This window comes from Protomyctophum parallelum (assembly GCF_964188405.1).
Source record: "Protomyctophum parallelum genome assembly, chromosome: 21".
Taxonomy (NCBI): domain Eukaryota; kingdom Metazoa; phylum Chordata; class Actinopteri; order Myctophiformes; family Myctophidae; genus Protomyctophum; species Protomyctophum parallelum.
In genome coordinates this window covers 6,518,793-6,537,264 of record NC_139713.1, presented here as the reverse complement: position 1 = coordinate 6,537,264, position 18,472 = coordinate 6,518,793, and the positions used below count along the sequence as shown (strand labels likewise).

Genomic DNA, 18,472 nt, shown 5'->3' with positions numbered 1-18,472 from the left:
ATTTGTTTTTTACCCATCATTTCCTCTTGACCAGCAGCTATCAGCCGCTGCAGTAGTGTGTGTGTGTGTGTGTGTGTGTGTGTGTGTGTGTGTGTGTGTGTGTGTGTGTGTGTGTGGTGTTTACTTTCAGAAACACTTTGTCCAGTTACACAATATGTTTGAGTGGTGCAACCACTCCTATGTGTGTCTCTGCTGGCTGGCTGGCTGGCTGGCTGTGTCCCTGGGTGTAGAAAATAGCTTTTGGTCACAACCAAGTGTCACTGACTGTTGCGCAGCCCTAACACACACACACACACACACACACAAACTGCATGATGATTTGGTACAGTACAGTACAGTACAGTACAGTACAGTACAATCAATAGTCCTCCACACACCACGCATGAATCTCTGAACTACTTGGGCATTATTCTAACCCATTTTGGGCGGGAACCCCTTTTGGTGTTAGCATTATGTTATGCTTTAGCTATTGAAAAATAGCAGATCTACAAGCTTGTAGCGCGCCACCACCAAGTGCGCGCTACGAGCTTGTAGGTCTGCTATTTTTGAAAATCGAAGAACGACTGACATAGAAACATAAGACATTTTTAGAATCTGATCTCAGGTCAGAATGGGATAAAGGACAGGACAGCTGGACAGAATGAATGGCTGAGGAGGAGGAGGACAGAGATGGACAGCGTCCAAAACCTCCTCCCCGTCATGGTCTCCAAACCGTGGCTTCTCTTCTCTCTCTGTGTCTCTGTCTCTGTCCTGTGAACCAGATACAGATACAAGCCCTCTTCTTCTCTCTCTGTGTCTGTGTCTCTGTGTCTGTGAACCAGATACAGATACAAGCCCTCTTCTTCTCTCTCTGTGTCTCTGTGTCTGTGAACCAGATACAGATACAAGCCCTCTTCTTCTCTCTCTGTGTCTCTGTCTCTGTCTGTGAACCAGATACAGATACAAGCCCTCTTCTTCTCTCTCTGTGTCTCTGTCTCTGTCTGTGAACCAGATACAGATACAAGCCCTCTCCTTCTCTCTCTGTGTCTCTGTCTGTGAACCAGATACAGATACAAGCACTCTTCTTCTCTCTCTGTGTCTCTGTCTGTGAACCAGATACAGATACAAGCCCTCTCCTTCTCTCTCTGTGTCTCTGTGTCTGTGAACCAGATACAGATACAAGCCCTCTTCCTCTCTCTCTGTGTCTCTGTCTGTGAACCAGATACAGATACAAGCCCTCTTCTTCTCTCTCTGTGTCTCTGTGTCTGTGAACCAGATACAGACACAAGCCCTCTTCTTCTCTCTCTGTGTCTCTGTCTGTGAACCAGATACAGATACAAGCCCTCTTCTTCTCTCTCTGTGTCTCTGTGTCTGTGAACCAGATACAGATACAAGCCCTCTTCTTCTCTCTCTGTGTCTCTGTTGTCTGTGAACCAGATACAGATACAAGCCCTCTTCTTCTCTCTCTGTGTCTCTGTCTGTGAACCAGATACAGATACAAGCCCTCTTCTTCTCTCTCTGTGTCTGTGTCTCTGTGTCTGTGAACCAGATACAGATACAAGCCCTCTTCTTCACTCTCTGTGTCTGTGTCTGTCTGTGAACCAGATACAGATACAAGCCCTCTCCTTCTCTCTCTGTGTGTCTCTGTGTCTGTGAACCAGATACAGATACAAGCCTCTTCTTCTCTCTCTGTGTCTCTGTCTGTGAACCAGATACAGATACAAGCCCTCTTCTTCTCTCTCTGTGTCTCTGTGTCTGTGAACCAGATACAGACACAAGCCCTCTTCTTCTCTCTCTGTGTCTCTGTGTCTGTGAACCAGATACAGATACAAGCCCTCTTCTTCTCTCTCTGTGTCTCTGTCTGTGTCTGTGAACAGATACAGACACAAGCCCTCTCTTCTCTCTCTGTGTCTCTGTCTGTGAACAGATACAGATACAAGCCCTCTTCTTCTCTCTCTGTGTCTCTGTCTGTCTGTGAACCAGATACAGATACAAGCCCTCTTCTTCTCTCTCTGTGTCTCTGTCTCTGTCTATGAACCAGATACAGATACAAGCCCTCTTCTTCTCTCTCTGTCTCTGTGTCTGTGAACCAGATACAGACACAAGCCCTCTTCTTCTCTCTCTGTGTCTCTGTCTGTGTCTGTGACCAGATACAGACACAAGCCCTCTTCTTCTCTCTCTCTGTGTCTCTGTCTGTGTCTGTGAACCAGATACAGATACAAGCCCTCTTCTTCTCTCTCTGTGTCTCTGTCTGTCTATGAACCAGATACAGATACAAGCCCTCTTCTTCTCTCTCTGTGTCTCTGTCTGTCTATGAACCAGATACAGATACAAGCCCTCTTCTTCTCTCTCTGTGTCTCTGTCTCTGTCTATGAACCAGATACAGATACAAGCCCTCTTCAATCTCTCTCTCTGTGTCTCTGTGTCTGTGAACCAGATACAGATACAAGCCCTCTTGTGTGTTTGGGGTAAAAAGTTCACTCATTCATTTTTGGAATGCTATTGGTTTACCACGGGGGTTCTATTAATAGTAACGGGTCGGGGAGGCTTGTGTACTGTACACGCCGGGCAACAGGGTATAATTGGGGTGGAGAATTGAGAAGATGCAGGCTTAGACACAGATCCTTGAAAATAGCAGATCTACAAGCTCAGGTCGTGTCGCTGTCGCGACACGACCTGAGCTTGTAGATCTGCTTATTCCCCCACCCCCCCCCCCCCGGGGGCCACTGCGTATGACACGTTTAGATCAAGCAACGCTTTGTACCACACGCCACACGGAGAGAGAGTTTTGGCGGGTTTCGAAACGCACACACTTCCCCCTCAAAGTATATAGACATCATGCCATGGCCTATATTCCGTGTCCACAATGTTGCTGAGCTTGCTATAACCCATTCGGGCGGGAACCCCTTTTGGGGGGTGTTTTAAGCATTATGTTGTACTTTAGCTGTTGAAAGAAATAGCTAGATCTACAAGCTCATAGCGCGGCTCATAGCTGCGCGCAATACGAGCTTGTAGGTCTGCTATTTTGAAAATCGTGAAAATGTTTGATTGATTGATTGAAATATTTATTAACAGTTTGCAGAATTTACAGTACATTTCAAGCACAAACTCATACAAAGACTGTTGACTGTGAGTGGATGACACAATTAAGCATTACACTTGTTTACAAGAGGGTCCACATTGTTTCAATTCATCAAAACATTTAGAGACGTACAAATAGACACTTCTATGTAGTTAAAGAACAGAACAGGAATTCATCATAATGTGGCCCCTAGGCTGGAACAACATATTTTCAGATGGGGCTCGGTGGGCAATTACATATTTGTTTGGGACGTCCTTGACATGAAAATGTTTGAGAACGACATTAGCATTATGTTAGCAGATCTACAAGCTCATAGCGCGCCACCAAGTGGCGCGCTACGAGCTTGTAGGTCTGCTATTTTTGAAAATCGAAGAACGACTTGACATACAAACATGGGTTTTTCAGAAAACTGTCAAGATTTAGAAGGCATGCATTTGTGGAATTGAGGTCAAAATGGGATAACGCGCGAGTCCGAGTGGCTTTAAGTCGAGGCGGTGCTGCTCGGTTTCTTTGTCCTCAGAACTAAATCACAGACTCAGAGACTGGATATGCAGACATGAAATGTCTGTCTGGCTGCCGGGGCCGGCTGGGCTTTGGCATGTTGTTTTTTCTTCTCGCTATAATTAGATATTCTCTTCATTATCTCATCCCCGACACGAGTCCACGAATATTTTGGGCATGTCTTCTTTACTCTAAAAGTATGGCTGATGATGATGTGGGCACGTTGTTGTGGTGCAAATCATCCCGTCTAAAAAAAAAAAAAAAAGAGAATCTGCCTCTTGATTCAATCACCTCAAACTAATGAAAAGATACGTCGGAGGAGGAGGAGATGAAGGCTTGTGTGTTGCTGAAACGAAGTGACGACAAGCAAGTCACCGTGAAACAATTGAAACCTTTCCCTATTGTTTATAGTTTACATCACTCTGTGATTTTCTTTTGTTCTCCATTCCTCTGTGCATTGTTTCGCCATCGTTCATAGCAGTGCTGATGCAATTATGCATTGCTTTGTGGTAATAACAAGATGTCTGTCTGTCTGTCTGTCTGTCTGTCTATAATTAGTGTTTATCTGCTTATCTGCTTTTATACCATATTTGGGTTTGGTTTTATATAGTGTGGCACCTTTATCCAAGGCGCTCTACATAGATTGTGCATTACTGTACATTCACCCATTCACACACCGACGATGGCGAGGAAACCATGCAAGGCACCAAGCTGCACATCGGGAGCAATCAGAGGTTCAGAGTCTTGCTCAAGGACACTAACTCTGGGGGCGCCCGGGTTCGAACTGGGAACCTTGCGCTTCCTTATTTATTTAAATTTGTTTTATTTGATGTGGACATCACAATCACATTGCTCATTGTAACAAGTACAATTCGTAGAGGCATTGCTTATACAGTGAGTTAGTACAAGTGCTAATTTTCCACAGGAGACTTTTCTAAAAATACGTTAACACTTTAGTTTTTTTTTTTTAAGTACAAAAAAACAAGGAATATATAGTTATAACAAAATTACAATATCCCTTACATTGACATATAAAACAAAAATAGTAGAGCCACTGCCGCCCCACTATATAAACTATTGCTAAACGTAATTACTGCGAAATGTCCACGGAAGGGATAGCTTGTTGAATGTGTGCAGTTTGTAGCAACGCTAATGGAAACCCATGGTGTCACACCTACACCAGTTCACCCATGTTATGTGTGATCAAAACCAACTATTCACTGAAGTTTCACTTTAGTGGCAACTTAAGTCATCAAAGAGCAGTCTCACTTTGTCTTGTAGCCCCTTTTCGAAGACCTGTACAGTATATACAGTATTTGTGTATTTGGGATGATGATATGACGGTATAATATATATATAGCCTACAGTGTTCCAAAAGCGGTTAAATGTCTGGCTATCATACTCCCACGCAGGCATGCACCCGCGGCACGCACACACACACACACACACACACACACACACACACACACACACACACACACACACACACACACACACACACACACACACACAATAACAGAGTGCTGTATCAGCTGATCTAAAACTTACAGTCAAAATAATCTAGCTAGTATCTATAGTGTTGTTCTCTCGTTCTAGCATCACATACTGGTACTACATAATAGTCTATTGTAAAGGAATTCATGGCTAGTATTCTCTTTAATCACAATTAAGGTCAAACAAAAGGCACGTTGTTTACTTTATTGTCTTTCCGTGTACAAAAGACCTGTCATGAGACCTGCTCTGATAGACTGGAGACGTGAAGCTGGTCTTATTTTGTTGTGATTTTACTCATAAAATGTACATTACATTCTTGAAGACAAGCTTGTGCCTGCGTGGCCCTCTGAATCTGACATAGTATAACTAGTTAACTAGTTAAAGGGATTGTGACATTAAAAAAAAGGTTTTGGAATTGTTCTTGTTTTTTTTTAGGTTTTCTAATCTCAATTGCACCCAAAAAACATGAACTTTTAACATTCAGTAGATTTTCTGTGATCTGGGGTTTTCTGGCTCAAACAGGTGCTCTGATTTGCCGGCAGTAAGTGACATCACTTACTGCAAATCCCATATATGTCAATGGGATTTGCCAGCAGATGTCACTGTTTCACTGTGTTGCCTGTTTTCATTGTAGCTCAAAAGGCCCAAAAAACCCCAAAGAAAACTTCAGACCACAGAAAAACCACTGAATGTTCAAAGTTCAGGTTTTTTGGGTGTAATTGAGGTCATAAAACCTAAAAGAAAAAGAAAAATAAATGAAAATGAATGTCATAAAACCTTTAACTTTTACTTACGTTTTTTAAATATTATACTTTCATGTAGTTGAAAGCAGAGACTCAGTGGTGGAATGTTATTGCCCTGCCCATGTACTTATGCACCACAACAACAATGGAAAGCTGGACATTGTAATTTAGTTTGTTGTTTGTGCGTTTTTATTTAGCAACTAAATTTAAAATAAAAACGTAGGACCAGCTGGAAGTGATCCAGATGGAGGCTCCTCAAGGAGATTACCGGTACTATTCACTTCTGGGTCGAAAGGGTCAAAGGTGAAATGTCACAATGGAAGAGACAGAATGACAGGACGTCGGGCGTGGGGGCGGGCTTTACGCCTCCGGGGGCTTTTCTATCATTTATCACCATTTAGACCTGAGGAGGACGATTCTACAAATGTCTTCTAAATCCTGACAGTTTTCTGAAAAACCCCATGTTTCTATATGTCAGTCGTTCTCAAACATTTTCATGTCAAGGACCCCCAAAGATATCTGTAATTGACCGCCGACCCCCATCTGAGAATATGTTGTTCCAGGGACCCCCCAGAAGCAAAGATTTTAGTTAAAAGCGTTCGCTCGGAAAGAATATATTCAAAGATTTGCGCCACATTTTCACATTTTTTCAAAAATAGCAGACCTACAAGCTTGTAGCTTGAATGGAGAGTTGGTAACCAAATGGACCCTTATAGATTTTTAACTCTTTACACTCTTGACCCGTATGGGTCCATTTTACACTCTCAAGAGTTAAATTATTGTTAATCTGCATTAAGTCTACACACAAACAACAAAAATAATTGTTAATTTGATCGTTTGCATCTCATTGTGGACAAAATCTTATCCAACCACAACAAAATATTTGTTAGTTTTGGGTCTGAGAGGCTAAATGCTTAGTAAATAATGGACCTTGATATGAAAAAGTATGAAAACAACTGATGTATCCGATTACAATCCAATCACCCAGTATGTGAGGGGGACCAATCTTCATCTACCCATTTATTTTATACATTGTCATACAATATGCCGCAATTTCCTGAGACGATGTGAGCTTGTCGAGCGTTAGTTTTTTGCTATCATATAATGATACCAAGTGGGATTGTGTATCGGCTGTTTGTCAGTGGAATCCTTTTTATGACAGACTGGACTGGAACGTTTTTAATGTGTTCCAGGCCTGGATAACATGAATGAAAAACTGGACAACTAAAGAAAAGCAAACTGAAACAAACAAATAAATTAAACGGAGAGGCACAGGTGTGCAGCCCACTCTGAACTGAACCATTTCCCCTTTATCCCATTCTGACCGGGCACCCATTTTGGTGTTGGCATCATGTTATGCTTTAGCTATTTAAAAATAGCAGATCTACAAGCTCATATCGCGCCACCGAGTGGCGCGATATGAGCTTGTAGGTCTGCTATTTTTGAAAAAAGTGTGTGTCCGGCGGAAACCTCGTATGAATCTGATCTCAGGTCAGAATGGGTTATATATAGACTACTGACTCCACCCCTGACTCCAAGTAATCAGCCAATCACAATGTACTAGTTAGCAATCCACCCAAGATGCTCCCCATGATGCAATCAATAGTCTCTTCAGGCACCACACCCCACAGGCTATAATCAAGGCAGCTCCAGATAAACCCAATCATTTTACATAATATACCATAACTGTGTATTGTTGAACATGAACACAATGAATGTGTATATTGTTGAACATCATAAATACATAACATTTGAGCCGGTAACAAGTAGTGAGTGAACATTTCGTGCGCAGTTAATTTTGTCAAGTCACAGACCAAGTCACAGACCAAGTCACGGACCAAGTCACAGACCAAGTCACAGACCAAGTCACAGACCAAGTCACAGACCATGTCACAGACCAAGTCACAGACCAAGTCACAGACCATGTCACAGACCAAGTCACAGACCAAGTCACAGACCAAGTCATAGACCGCGACGCATGCCGAGCGTGCGTAAGCACCGCCTCCTACGCCCGTATTTCGCGGGCCGCGATACGTCGCCGCCAGCCGTACCTGTGGCGTTCTGAATATACGCGGACACCCAGGACATCGCACTGCGACACACACACACACGGCACAGAGAAACATCAACAACAACAACAAGACCGCGTGGCGTTTAGACTCCAGCACGCCAGAGGCGCACGAGATTCTAGTTTTTGACGCCTATAATGACATGATTTAGGGATGCCCGGTTGAACGTGGTTATTGTCAACAACAAAAAAATGAAAAGAAAAGATTGAAACCTAAACCCTGCTAATTTAGTGTGTATACCAGTACTGTAGACATTTGCGTGCATATTCTGAAACTACTCTCTGGTGTCGTGTGTGTGTGTGTGTGTGTGTGTGTGTGTGTGTGTGTGTGTGTGTGTGTGTGTGTGCTGTCAGACGCTGGGGAGAGAAAGCAGAGACTGCTGTGAGCATCTGGACGTGAATCAAAGGAAAAAGAAGGAGACAAGTTTGAGAATCAGACTGAGAGAGACGACCACCGAAGATGGGGAGGAAAAAGATACAGATAGCCAGGATCATGGACGAACGCAACAGACAGGTATGCACACACACACACGCACACACACACACAATGACGATTATGGATATGATTACGTGTTAACTATATACATGTCTTAATCTTTGTCGTAACAAACCGTGAAAATCGTTTGAGAATTCAGCGAGTTATGGTGGTTTTAATTATGGAGAGACTTGCTGCTTCGGAGTACAGTACAGTACAGTACAGTACAGTACAGTACAGTACAGTACAGTACAGTACAGTACAGTACAGTACAGTACAGTACAGTACAGTACAGTCATTAGGCCCATATGACCACAGCGGTCAAGGGTACAGGCTTTAGTTCTGACATACTATTGGTGGGACTGTCATTAGGCCGACGCCCTATACCCCAAAAACCTGACCTTTAACCCTAGCCACGAGCACGGAGCATATTCACAGATATTGATGACGCAATAATAATAATAATAATGTGACCGTCAACGGCTCTGTCGCTTTTATTCTGTGTATTTCTAATGTTTGAACTTTGAAGGCAGCATAATCCGTATATAATATCGGAATCGGTATATCGGCAGATATTATTATGACCCTGCAAATTATCGGAGATCGGATATCGGTCATAATTTCATAATCGTGTACCCCTATTTTTATATGATCTAGGACGGTGCATGTGATACTGCGATGTCTTTTCTTTCTTGCTACTTTTTAACATGTTGAATATTCATGAGATTTCAGCCAAATGTTTAATTTGTGACAATTATGTGAACCTATACAGTGTGTATGACATTAAACATTACACTAAGGACACCAGGTCGAAAGTGCTTAATATGAGAAGAACGTTGTGTCTTTTAGATGCGATGATTGGCATTCACTGCACACTGTATGGTCAGAACAATGCTTGTTTATTGTTATGCATGGCAAACAGTTAGCCTACAGTATGTACTGTAAGCACGCATGCTACACACACACGCACACACGCACACACGCATACACGCACACGCGCACGCACGCACGCACCAGCAGGTCAGGGGAGTGGTTGAGCTCTTCCTGTTATGAGAGGAAATGCACGGACATATGTTTCCTGACCCCTGGCGCACCGCAGGGCAGGACTGACCCTGGCCCGGCCAGTCAGTCTTAATGGCACAGTGTGTGTGTGCGCGTGTGCGTGTGCGTGTGTGTGTGTGTGTGTGTGTGTGTGTGTGTGTGTGTGCGTGTGTGTGTGTGTGTGTGTGTGTGTGTGTGGGTGCATGCATGCGTGCGTGTGTGTGTGTGCCGTGGGCGGCTATGTGTGTTGTTACTTGTTACCTGTGTTTGAGAGATGATGATGATAGGCTTATCTATAAACCAGAAGAGTTAGTTTATCCTACGACATTAATCCACACATCTACAATAAAATAAGCCAGAATAAACGAGTCTTGTATGATGACACACAGCTTTATGCAGATTCATTTCCTTCTGCAGTCAATTTCTGATGTACATAACAGATCAAAGCAGCGACGTTCACACAGTATAAAGTATTAAAAAAATGAATATGTCAGTAATTTCTTTGTACATTTCAGATATTTGTCATCAACCAGGCAAACAGAAATGTATTATTTAATCCTATATTCTAATTGTCAATGCTAAAAAACACAATTAAATCGTCGATTGCAATTATTTGTGAGACAATTAATCGAGTGCCACGCTACGAGCTTGTAGGTCTGCTATTTTTGAAAAATCGTGTAAATTCTTTGAATATATATTCTTTCAGAGCGAACGTTTTTAACTCAAACCTTTGCATCTGAGGGGTTCCTGCAATAACATATTGTCAGATGGGGGGGTCGGTGGCCAATTACATATCATTTTTGGGGGTCCTTGACATGAAATATTGAGCACCACCGATACAGAAACATAGGTTTTTCAGAAAACTGTCAGGATTTAGAAGACATTTTTTTTTAATTTTCGACGTCAGGCCTAAATGTGGTAACGGTGACATGATGACAGCCCCTAACCCATTCTGACCGGGCACCCATTTTGGTGTCGGCATCATGTCGTGCTTTAGCTATTTAAAAATAGCAGATCTACAAGCTCATATCGCGCCACCGAGTGGCGCGATACGAGCTTGTAGGTCTGCTATTTTTGAAAAATCGAAGAGCGACTGACATTTTTTAGAATCTGATCTCAGGTCAGAATGGATTAATCAGACCAGTGTGTGTCCCAGTGGAAACCTCGTATGAATCTGATCTCAGGTCAGAATGGGCTAATACTCTTCCCTCTTCCTCCGTCCGTCCTGCGAAGGTCACGTTCACCAAGCGTAAGTTCGGCCTGATGAAGAAGGCCTACGAGCTGAGCGTGCTGTGTGACTGTGAGATCGCCCTGATCATCTTCAACAGCACCAACAAGCTGTTCCAGTACGCCTCCACGGACATGGACAAGGTCCTCCTGAAGTACACCGAGTACAACGAACCGCACGAGAGCAGGACCAACTCTGACATCGTTGACGTGAGTAGTACACCAACGCACGCAACGCAACGCACGCACACACGCACGCACGCACACATCCATCCATCCATCTTCAACCGCTTATCCGTACTCGGGTCGCGGGGGGGCAACAGCTCCACCAGAGAGCTCCAGACTCTCCAGAGCAACATTAGTAACTTCCTCCTGGGGGGATCCAGAGGCGTTTGAATGGACAGGTATCAGTCAAAATGGAGCCATCGAGAAGGAAGGATGGATGGATGGGGAAGGATCAACATATGGAATGTCAGAGCAGGTCAGCTCCATATATGGAGATCTAAGGGTTTGAGATCAGATGTTGAGTTGGTGGCCAATATTGATGACATCAGGGATCTCCTCCTATCCCTGATGCTGTCACGTGATGTCACGAGGCATGCCTGACGGGAAATGCACAATTTCATAGTAAATGCGACCTGCAGTCGCAATAACTCGTACATCTGTATAGTAGATTATGTTGTTACAATACAATATAATTAGTACATCTATATGGTAATGTTAACGAGTACATCTGTAAGTAGAGTGCGTTAATACAATTGAACTAGTACATGTCATGTGCAGTGCAGGTTGGAGGGTACACACACAGACACACATACTCTTCTTTTGAGGTTTATTCTTCTGAGATTCAGACATTACTCGGTTGCCTATTAATATCTGGCCAGGCCATGCGGGGATTCCCTCATGTGTGAGAGCGCTACAGCAGATGCCTGGCCTTTTCCCATGCAGGAGACCTGCATGGGTTCGAATGCAATTACCTCTGTCCGTTGGGAGAGGACATACATTAAATCCCCCTGCTTGGCCTAGCAGCCAGATATATGACTTTCTCACCCTCTCATCATGAGCCGACGCGTATAGCCTGACAGACATACTCTCAGGCAGAGCACTGTACTGCACTGCACTGTGTATGCTGCTCATCCCCAAAGCCAAATTCCAATAATCAAAATCCACTGCCACTATAACTCACTCGGTCGCCCCAGCATGGTGGTGAAATTGGTGACCTGCCGAAATATGTGACAATTATAATTCACCCTTTGTCAAAGTCCCGCCCGTGGCTGTGCCCCCTCTTCACACCCATTGGTTGCCGTTTTCGTTTTGTGGTTGGACAAAAATCCTCTCTCTCTCTCTCCACTATAGTATACCATTGAAATAACATGGTATACATGTTTTTCAGTTGCTATTATAGTTGATATTCTGTGCATTCAATTCTTATTTTAAACTTTAAACTTCAAAATGTTTTAGCAAATTCAAACATAAACAAGGCGGAGCCAGGGGGGCGGAACAAGGCCTGCTGGTTGGTCAGTCAGGGACCAATCAGAAGGCTGACAAAGGGTGAATTGTGTCACATAACGAACGACAATGTCCGAACGTAAATCGTTGCGGATTGTTTATTAGCCGCGCTATGAAGTTCTAGGTCTGCTATTTTGTGTCACTTACAAACAAAAAGGAGACCGGCGGGCCTTTGGCGATCCGGGCTCAGACACTTAGGAATGCCCTACGAGGAAAATCGTCTCAGTTAGATACCGGAAAATCATCAAACCAGGAAGTTATGCAGGAATGCCTACGGAGTAGCAAAAAAAACTATACTTTCTGGCCTCGACAGCCCATACATCCACACAGAAAAGTCCTATCTGATTGCATTAAACAACATTAAACAATGTTAAACTCACTTTGCATGTTGCTTTGCCACTCGATGTGCCATTCACTTTAAGCATGCGCATACCCTCTATTGGCACCATAGACTGTAAAAAATATGGACAAAGCGTTCCCCGGGTCTAACATGGACGTAAAATGAAGCCTGTTATTCCTGCACTGTAAGTCGCCATCTTTCTAGATCCGTTTGGGCCCAGCTGGCCATTGGCTGGCTCCGTTTGGGCCCAGCTGGCCCATTGGCTGGCCCAGACAACGAGGCGGGACTTCCCCCCTTCTTCTCCGTTGGTTTTTATTTTGACTCGAGTGGGTGGGGACTCCCGATCATAGACTGTAACGGTAGCCACGCCCCTCAGAACATACGCGACTTTATGGTCATTTATTTTATAAATGGGACCATAATTTTCCAAAAAGAATATTATGATATTAGAAATGAGACTTTAAACTAGTGACTGGAAGCAGAAAGTATTCATGACCATGTTTATTAAGGTAATACAGTCTAGGTGAAGTTGGGCCCAAATACATGGACTTCTATGGGGCTATGGGTTTTTCTGGGTCCAGTGACAGCGCCACAACAGGCCATTATATGAACTTTCAGGAGTTTCAGGCTTCACAAAATATCTGTCTGACTGCCCCCTTGATTGGCACTCAGCGTCAAGGGTTGGATCGGCAGTAAACCCCTGCGTACTATTATGTACATCATGTCGAGGGGGTTGTACTGTACATGTACATGTACATGTATGGCTGGGGCATGTACAGTAATTGTACATCACGCTGCCTCACGCTACAGAAACAGGAGATATGGTTCCTGCCCTATATATGGGCCACATGGGCTCGGGTATACCTGAGGAGACTGCGTCCGTCCGTGCCTTGTTTAAAATCTCTTGTGCAAAAACAATCACCTTCACGAAGGTGCGTTGAGCCCACAACCCTCTCCATCGTCATTTAGCTCATACTCTTTGTTTGATCTGTCATAGTTGTGTTTTCCTTTTGGTTTTATTTCTTGTGTTGTGAGTTCTTCTGTTCGGGCACTTTTTGTGACGTTGCTCTTGAAAGGTGCACTACAAATACAGCTTATTATTAACACATTTAGACCTGAGGCTGGTTCTTTAAAAAGAAAAAAAGGCTTCTACTGTAAATCCTAACCGTTTTCTGAAAAACCTATGTTTCTAAGTCAGTGGTTCTCAAACGTTTTTTCACGTGCATTGAATGACCCCAAAAATGTACAGTATTTTGCCACTGACCCACATCTGAAAATATGCTGTTCCAGGGACGACCCCCCAGAAGTGAAGATATGAGGGCTTTTTTTTTTTAAGCGTTTGCTGTGAAAGAATATAATTACATTCAAAGCATTGCACCACATTTTCAGGACTTTTCAAAAATGGCAGAGCTAGTGCTATGAGCTTGTTTAGATCTGCTATTTTTCAACAGCTAAAATAGTTTACAAAATAATGGTAAAAGCTATAAGGTGACACTGCACCGATGCAGTCTGGTCCCAAATGGATTAAAATGTCCCTGCTTTGAGGTATAAGAAGTGAAGTGTTGGGGCGGGAGCTGGTGGGGGGATGATGTGCATGGGCACGGTGTGTCTGTGTGTCTGTGTGTCTGTGTGTGTGTGTGTGTGTGTGTGTGTGTGTGTGTGTGTGTGTGAAGCATCTGCCAGACAGTCTCAGAAGAGAGGACTCTTTGTCTGCCTCCCAACGTTCGGCCGTGCCAGACAGAAAACGCTTCTATCTCTGTATATTTCATTTTTTTCTTTTCTCTTTTAGTTTTTTTCGTCTTTTTTTCCATAAATTACTGCCATGCCTCGATCGTCGTACAAGAGTGTCGGACAGACAAAAGTAGCACAAAAGAAATACCAGATATTTTGTTTATTTGCATTTTTTTTCTCTCCTTTATCCGAAATATTGAGAGTGAAGGTTTAACAACTTGAACAACGACAAACATCCCCATTCCGGAGGGAACATTTGGCCAAAATAGCAGATCTACAAGCTCAACACCGAGTGCAGTGCCAACAACACCGGGTCCGTTTTACTAAGTGGAGAGGGTCTATAGTCAGTGGTTCTCCAAAGTGGGGTCTGGGGACCCCCAGGGGTCCTTGAGGGAGTTCCAAGGGGGTCCCCAGCTAAATTATACTTTATAACCAAATCGACCCTTTATGGGTCTCTGACTCAGAGAGTGTACAAACTATTGGAGTTAAATTAACATTGATTACACAATATAAATTGGGGGGTCCCAGAGAAAATGCCATTAAATGGGGGTCCGCATATAGCCTATAATGCATGTCAAATCAGGGGTCGTTGAAATTAAAATGCTTGAGAATCATTGCTAGGGGCCATAAAAATCTTCTCTTATGGGGGTCGCTGGCGGCATATCTTTACAAATGGTGGTCCGAGCTGGGGCTAATGAGTGTCAATCCTTGACATGAAAAGGTTTGAGAACCTTAAGTTGTCTAAGTGTGTCCTGACCTGAACAGAACTCAGAACAGAACAGAACTCACCAGAGCTTGTGAGTTCTTACATAATAACTACGTCGTTGGATCTACTGGAACACATTTTCCTGAAAAGTTAAAGTTTTTATGCAAGGTTTTCTACCCTATATAAACGATATTATCCACGGTGCCGGAGTGTGTGTGCGCGTGTGCGTGTGTGTCCGTGTTTGCATGTGTGTCCACATGTCTGTGTGCATGTGCGTGTGTGTCCATGTCTGTGTGTGTCCGTGTGTGTGTCCGTGTGTGTGTCCGTGTGTGTGTGTGTGTGTGTGTGTGTGTGTGTGAACTTTATTGGCCAGTTAGAGCAACAGCTTGTAGTATTTTGTTCACGTGGCTCAGAGGGCTGGGCGTCTTTGTAGCTATTTATAACGTCCAAGAACGTCGACATTCCTTTCCCTCTTCCTCTCCTAACCCCATTCTGCTCCGTTCCACTGGGCGTGTGTGTGTCCGTGCGCGTGTGTCCGTGCGCATGCGTCCGTGTGTGCGTGTGTGTGTGTGTGTGTGTGTGTGCGTGCGCTCCCACAGTGCTCCAGCAGCTTTCCTTTGTGTTATTCTCTCCTCCCTGTTAAACATCCGGAAACCAGTAGTGGGCTAAGAATAGCACCGAGTACAACTAAAAATAGCTTTCTCAGGCTGTACGTGTGCGTGCGCGCGCGTGACTGTGTGTGTGACTGTGTGTGTGTGTGTGTGTGACTGTGTGTGTGTGTGTGCGTGCGCCAGAGGAGGAAGATAAAGCATGTAAAAGAGAACAGAGTTTAAACAAGCAGCGCTATGACCTCCTCCTCCCGTTGCATTCTCTGGTGTTTTCTTGTTTTCCTCGTCCGTCGGTCCGTGAATCACTCATCGTTTGTGCTTTGAAGTCACACACGTTTAAGAACTGACATACGGGGATATTTTTAGGCCTGCCATTTGTTTTTCTTGTTTTCTTTTTTAACCCATTCTGACGTGAGATCAGATTCTAAAAATGTCAGTCATTTTTCAAAAATAGCAGACCTACAAGCTCGTAGCACGCCACTCGGTGGCGCGCTATGAGCTTGTAGATCTGCTACCCCCCCCCCCCCCCATCTGAAAATATGTTGCTCCAGTGACCCTCCCAGGAGCAAAGATTTGAGTTAAAAACGTTCGCTCTGAAAGAATATATTATTCAAAGATCTGCACCACATGTTCACGATTTTTCAAAAAATATCAGACCTATACAAGCTCGTACTAGCGCGGCACCTACGAGCTTGTCGATCTTTTCATCGAGCTTGTAGATCTTTTCAACAGCTAAAGTATATAACATATAACGCTTAAAACACCAAAAGGGGTTCCTGCCCCAAAATGGCTTAATATCCTCCTATACTATGTAGTTGTTTTTTTTATAATATCTTATAGTATAGTTGGATTCTATATATACCGTTTTGTTTAGATTGTTGTTAAATGAATACTTCACCCCAGTCTTCTAATTTGTGGGATTTGTTTTTGTCGCATTCCTGGATGCTATAATCCAATATAAAACAGGAGAGAGCATGCAGTCCTAATTCCGAACAAGAGCTAAAAAAAACTATATTTAGAACGTTTGTCTTTGAACCTGGAATGGATGCTGGAACGTCAGACGGCTCCAACTCTGTGAGAGAGTCGTTTGGGAGTATTCCTGTTAATGATCCTGTCGTCACTGCCGTCAGCTTGATTTGATAAAACGCTGCTTTTAGTGGATATAGCACCAGTGTTGTTTTTGGAAGCAAATTTAGCTTTTTAGTTTTAAGTCTCTTGAATAGTTTTTTTCATTTAGTTTTAGACACATTTTAGTCACCCCGGAATGTTTTAGTCTAGTTTTAGTCGACTAAATATCATAAGATTTTAGTCGACTAAATCTACAGATGATTTAGTCGAACAAATTTTATTTAGGCGGGCCTTGATGCCGTCGTAATGAGAATAGCTGATCTACAAGCCCACAAGTGAGCTTGTAGATCAGCTATTTTCAGCATGCAACCAAGTGTAAAATGACTTGTACTGGTCCACTAGTCACTTCCTAACATTTTAGTCTAGTTTTTATTTGTTGACGAAATTGTCAGTATATTTCGTTTTAGTCATCATAGTTTAGTTTTCATTTAGTTTCCATTTAGTTTCCGTCAGTGGAAAGACAGTCGACGAAAAAAAAATTGTCTTAGTTTTAATCGACGAATTCAACACTGGATAGCACCGGCATCCTGGCTGATATATTTTGGACTTGCAGTTCAGAATCCCTTCAGTGCACGCTGACAATATAGCTGTATCGTAAACATCTGGAGGAGGAGGAGGAGAGACGATTTACAGAGGAGGAGGAGAGACCTGCACACCGCCACTTGCTAGTTAATTTATTTAAAGTTAATTTAATTAAAGGTATATTCAGTGATTTCACTCAAAAAACCTTAGGTTTCGTTTTTGGCTGTGGGACCCAGCCTTTCGTCCAATCAGGATAGAGTCAAAAACGAAACCTAAGGTTTTTTGACCCCCAGGGGTTAACTGGGGACAGGGAGGAACTCCTTATATGGCCAGCACACTCTATAGTAGGGAGGATTATCACAACAAAACAAAACAATAAGTGATATTTGAATTAAGTGAAATCACTGAATATACCTTTAAGAGTCATATAGCAACGTTTCGGCCTTTCGGCCTTAATTCTTCAGGCATAGATCATCAGAACATTTGCCCAAAAGCATGGAATTGTAGACCAAATCTTATCCAATGACCACAGAACATTAACCTATATTAATATTGACCTATAAGTCTTATGGGTCTGAGAGGCCAGTCAGGACAAAATGCTGAATAAATACTGGGCCTCGATATGAAAAGGGGCTGAAACCCACCGTCCTAAAACATGACAGGAATGACGCAAGGCTCATTCCTGTCATTTCAGGGCTCCCCGCGAGCCCTGAAATGGATACCCATGACCCGGTTAAGCCTCTTGACCCTCGACCCCCGGCCGGCATCCCCTCAGGGCAATGAATGAGCCCCTCTCTCTCCTGCACTGCAAGGGGATGGAGCTGGGCAGGGATGCAGTGGAGCTGGGCAGGGATGCAGTGGAGCTGGGCAGGGATGCAGTGGAGCTGGGCAGGGATTCAGTTCAGTGGAGCTGGGCAGGGATTCATTCAGTGGAGCTGGGCAGGGATTCAGTGGAGCTGCTGGGCAGGGATTCATTCAGTGGAGCTGGGCAGGGATTCAGTGGAGCTGGGCAGGGATTCAGTGGAGCTGCGGGCAGGGATTCAGTGGAGCTGCGGGCAGGGATTCAGTGGAGCTGGGCAGGGATTCATTCAGTAGAGCTGGGCAGGGATTCAGTTCAGTGGAGCTGGGCAGGGATTCAGTTCAGTGGAGCTGGGCAGGGATTCAGTTCAGTGGAGCTGGGCAGGGATTCAGTGGAGCTGGGCAGGGATTCAGTGGAGCTGGGCAGGGATTCAGTGGAGCTGGGCAGGGATTTAGTGGAGCTGGGCAGGGATTCATTCAGTGGAGCTGGGCAGGGATTCAGTGGAGCTGGGCTGGGACT

The 18,472-nt window shown here is 43.9% G+C and overlaps 1 protein-coding gene across 4 annotated transcripts in view; it reads left to right on the top strand.

Annotated features, from left to right (window-relative positions):
• Nucleotides 1-18,472, top strand: part of LOC310879482 (myocyte-specific enhancer factor 2C-like) — a 53,591-nt gene that overhangs the window by 17,471 nt on the left and 17,648 nt on the right. For all 4 annotated transcript variants that reach the window (XR_014571019.1, XR_014571020.1, XM_083794208.1 and 1 more), the window contains exons 3-4: nucleotides 8,222-8,381; nucleotides 10,617-10,820. Coding sequence is in view for 2 of the 4 variants with exons in the window: in XM_083794208.1 (XP_083650334.1) it covers nucleotides 8,328-8,381; nucleotides 10,617-10,820 (258 nt within the window). In the remaining 2 variants the exon portion in view is untranslated. The remainder of the gene's footprint in view (nucleotides 1-8,221; nucleotides 8,382-10,616; nucleotides 10,821-18,472) is intronic.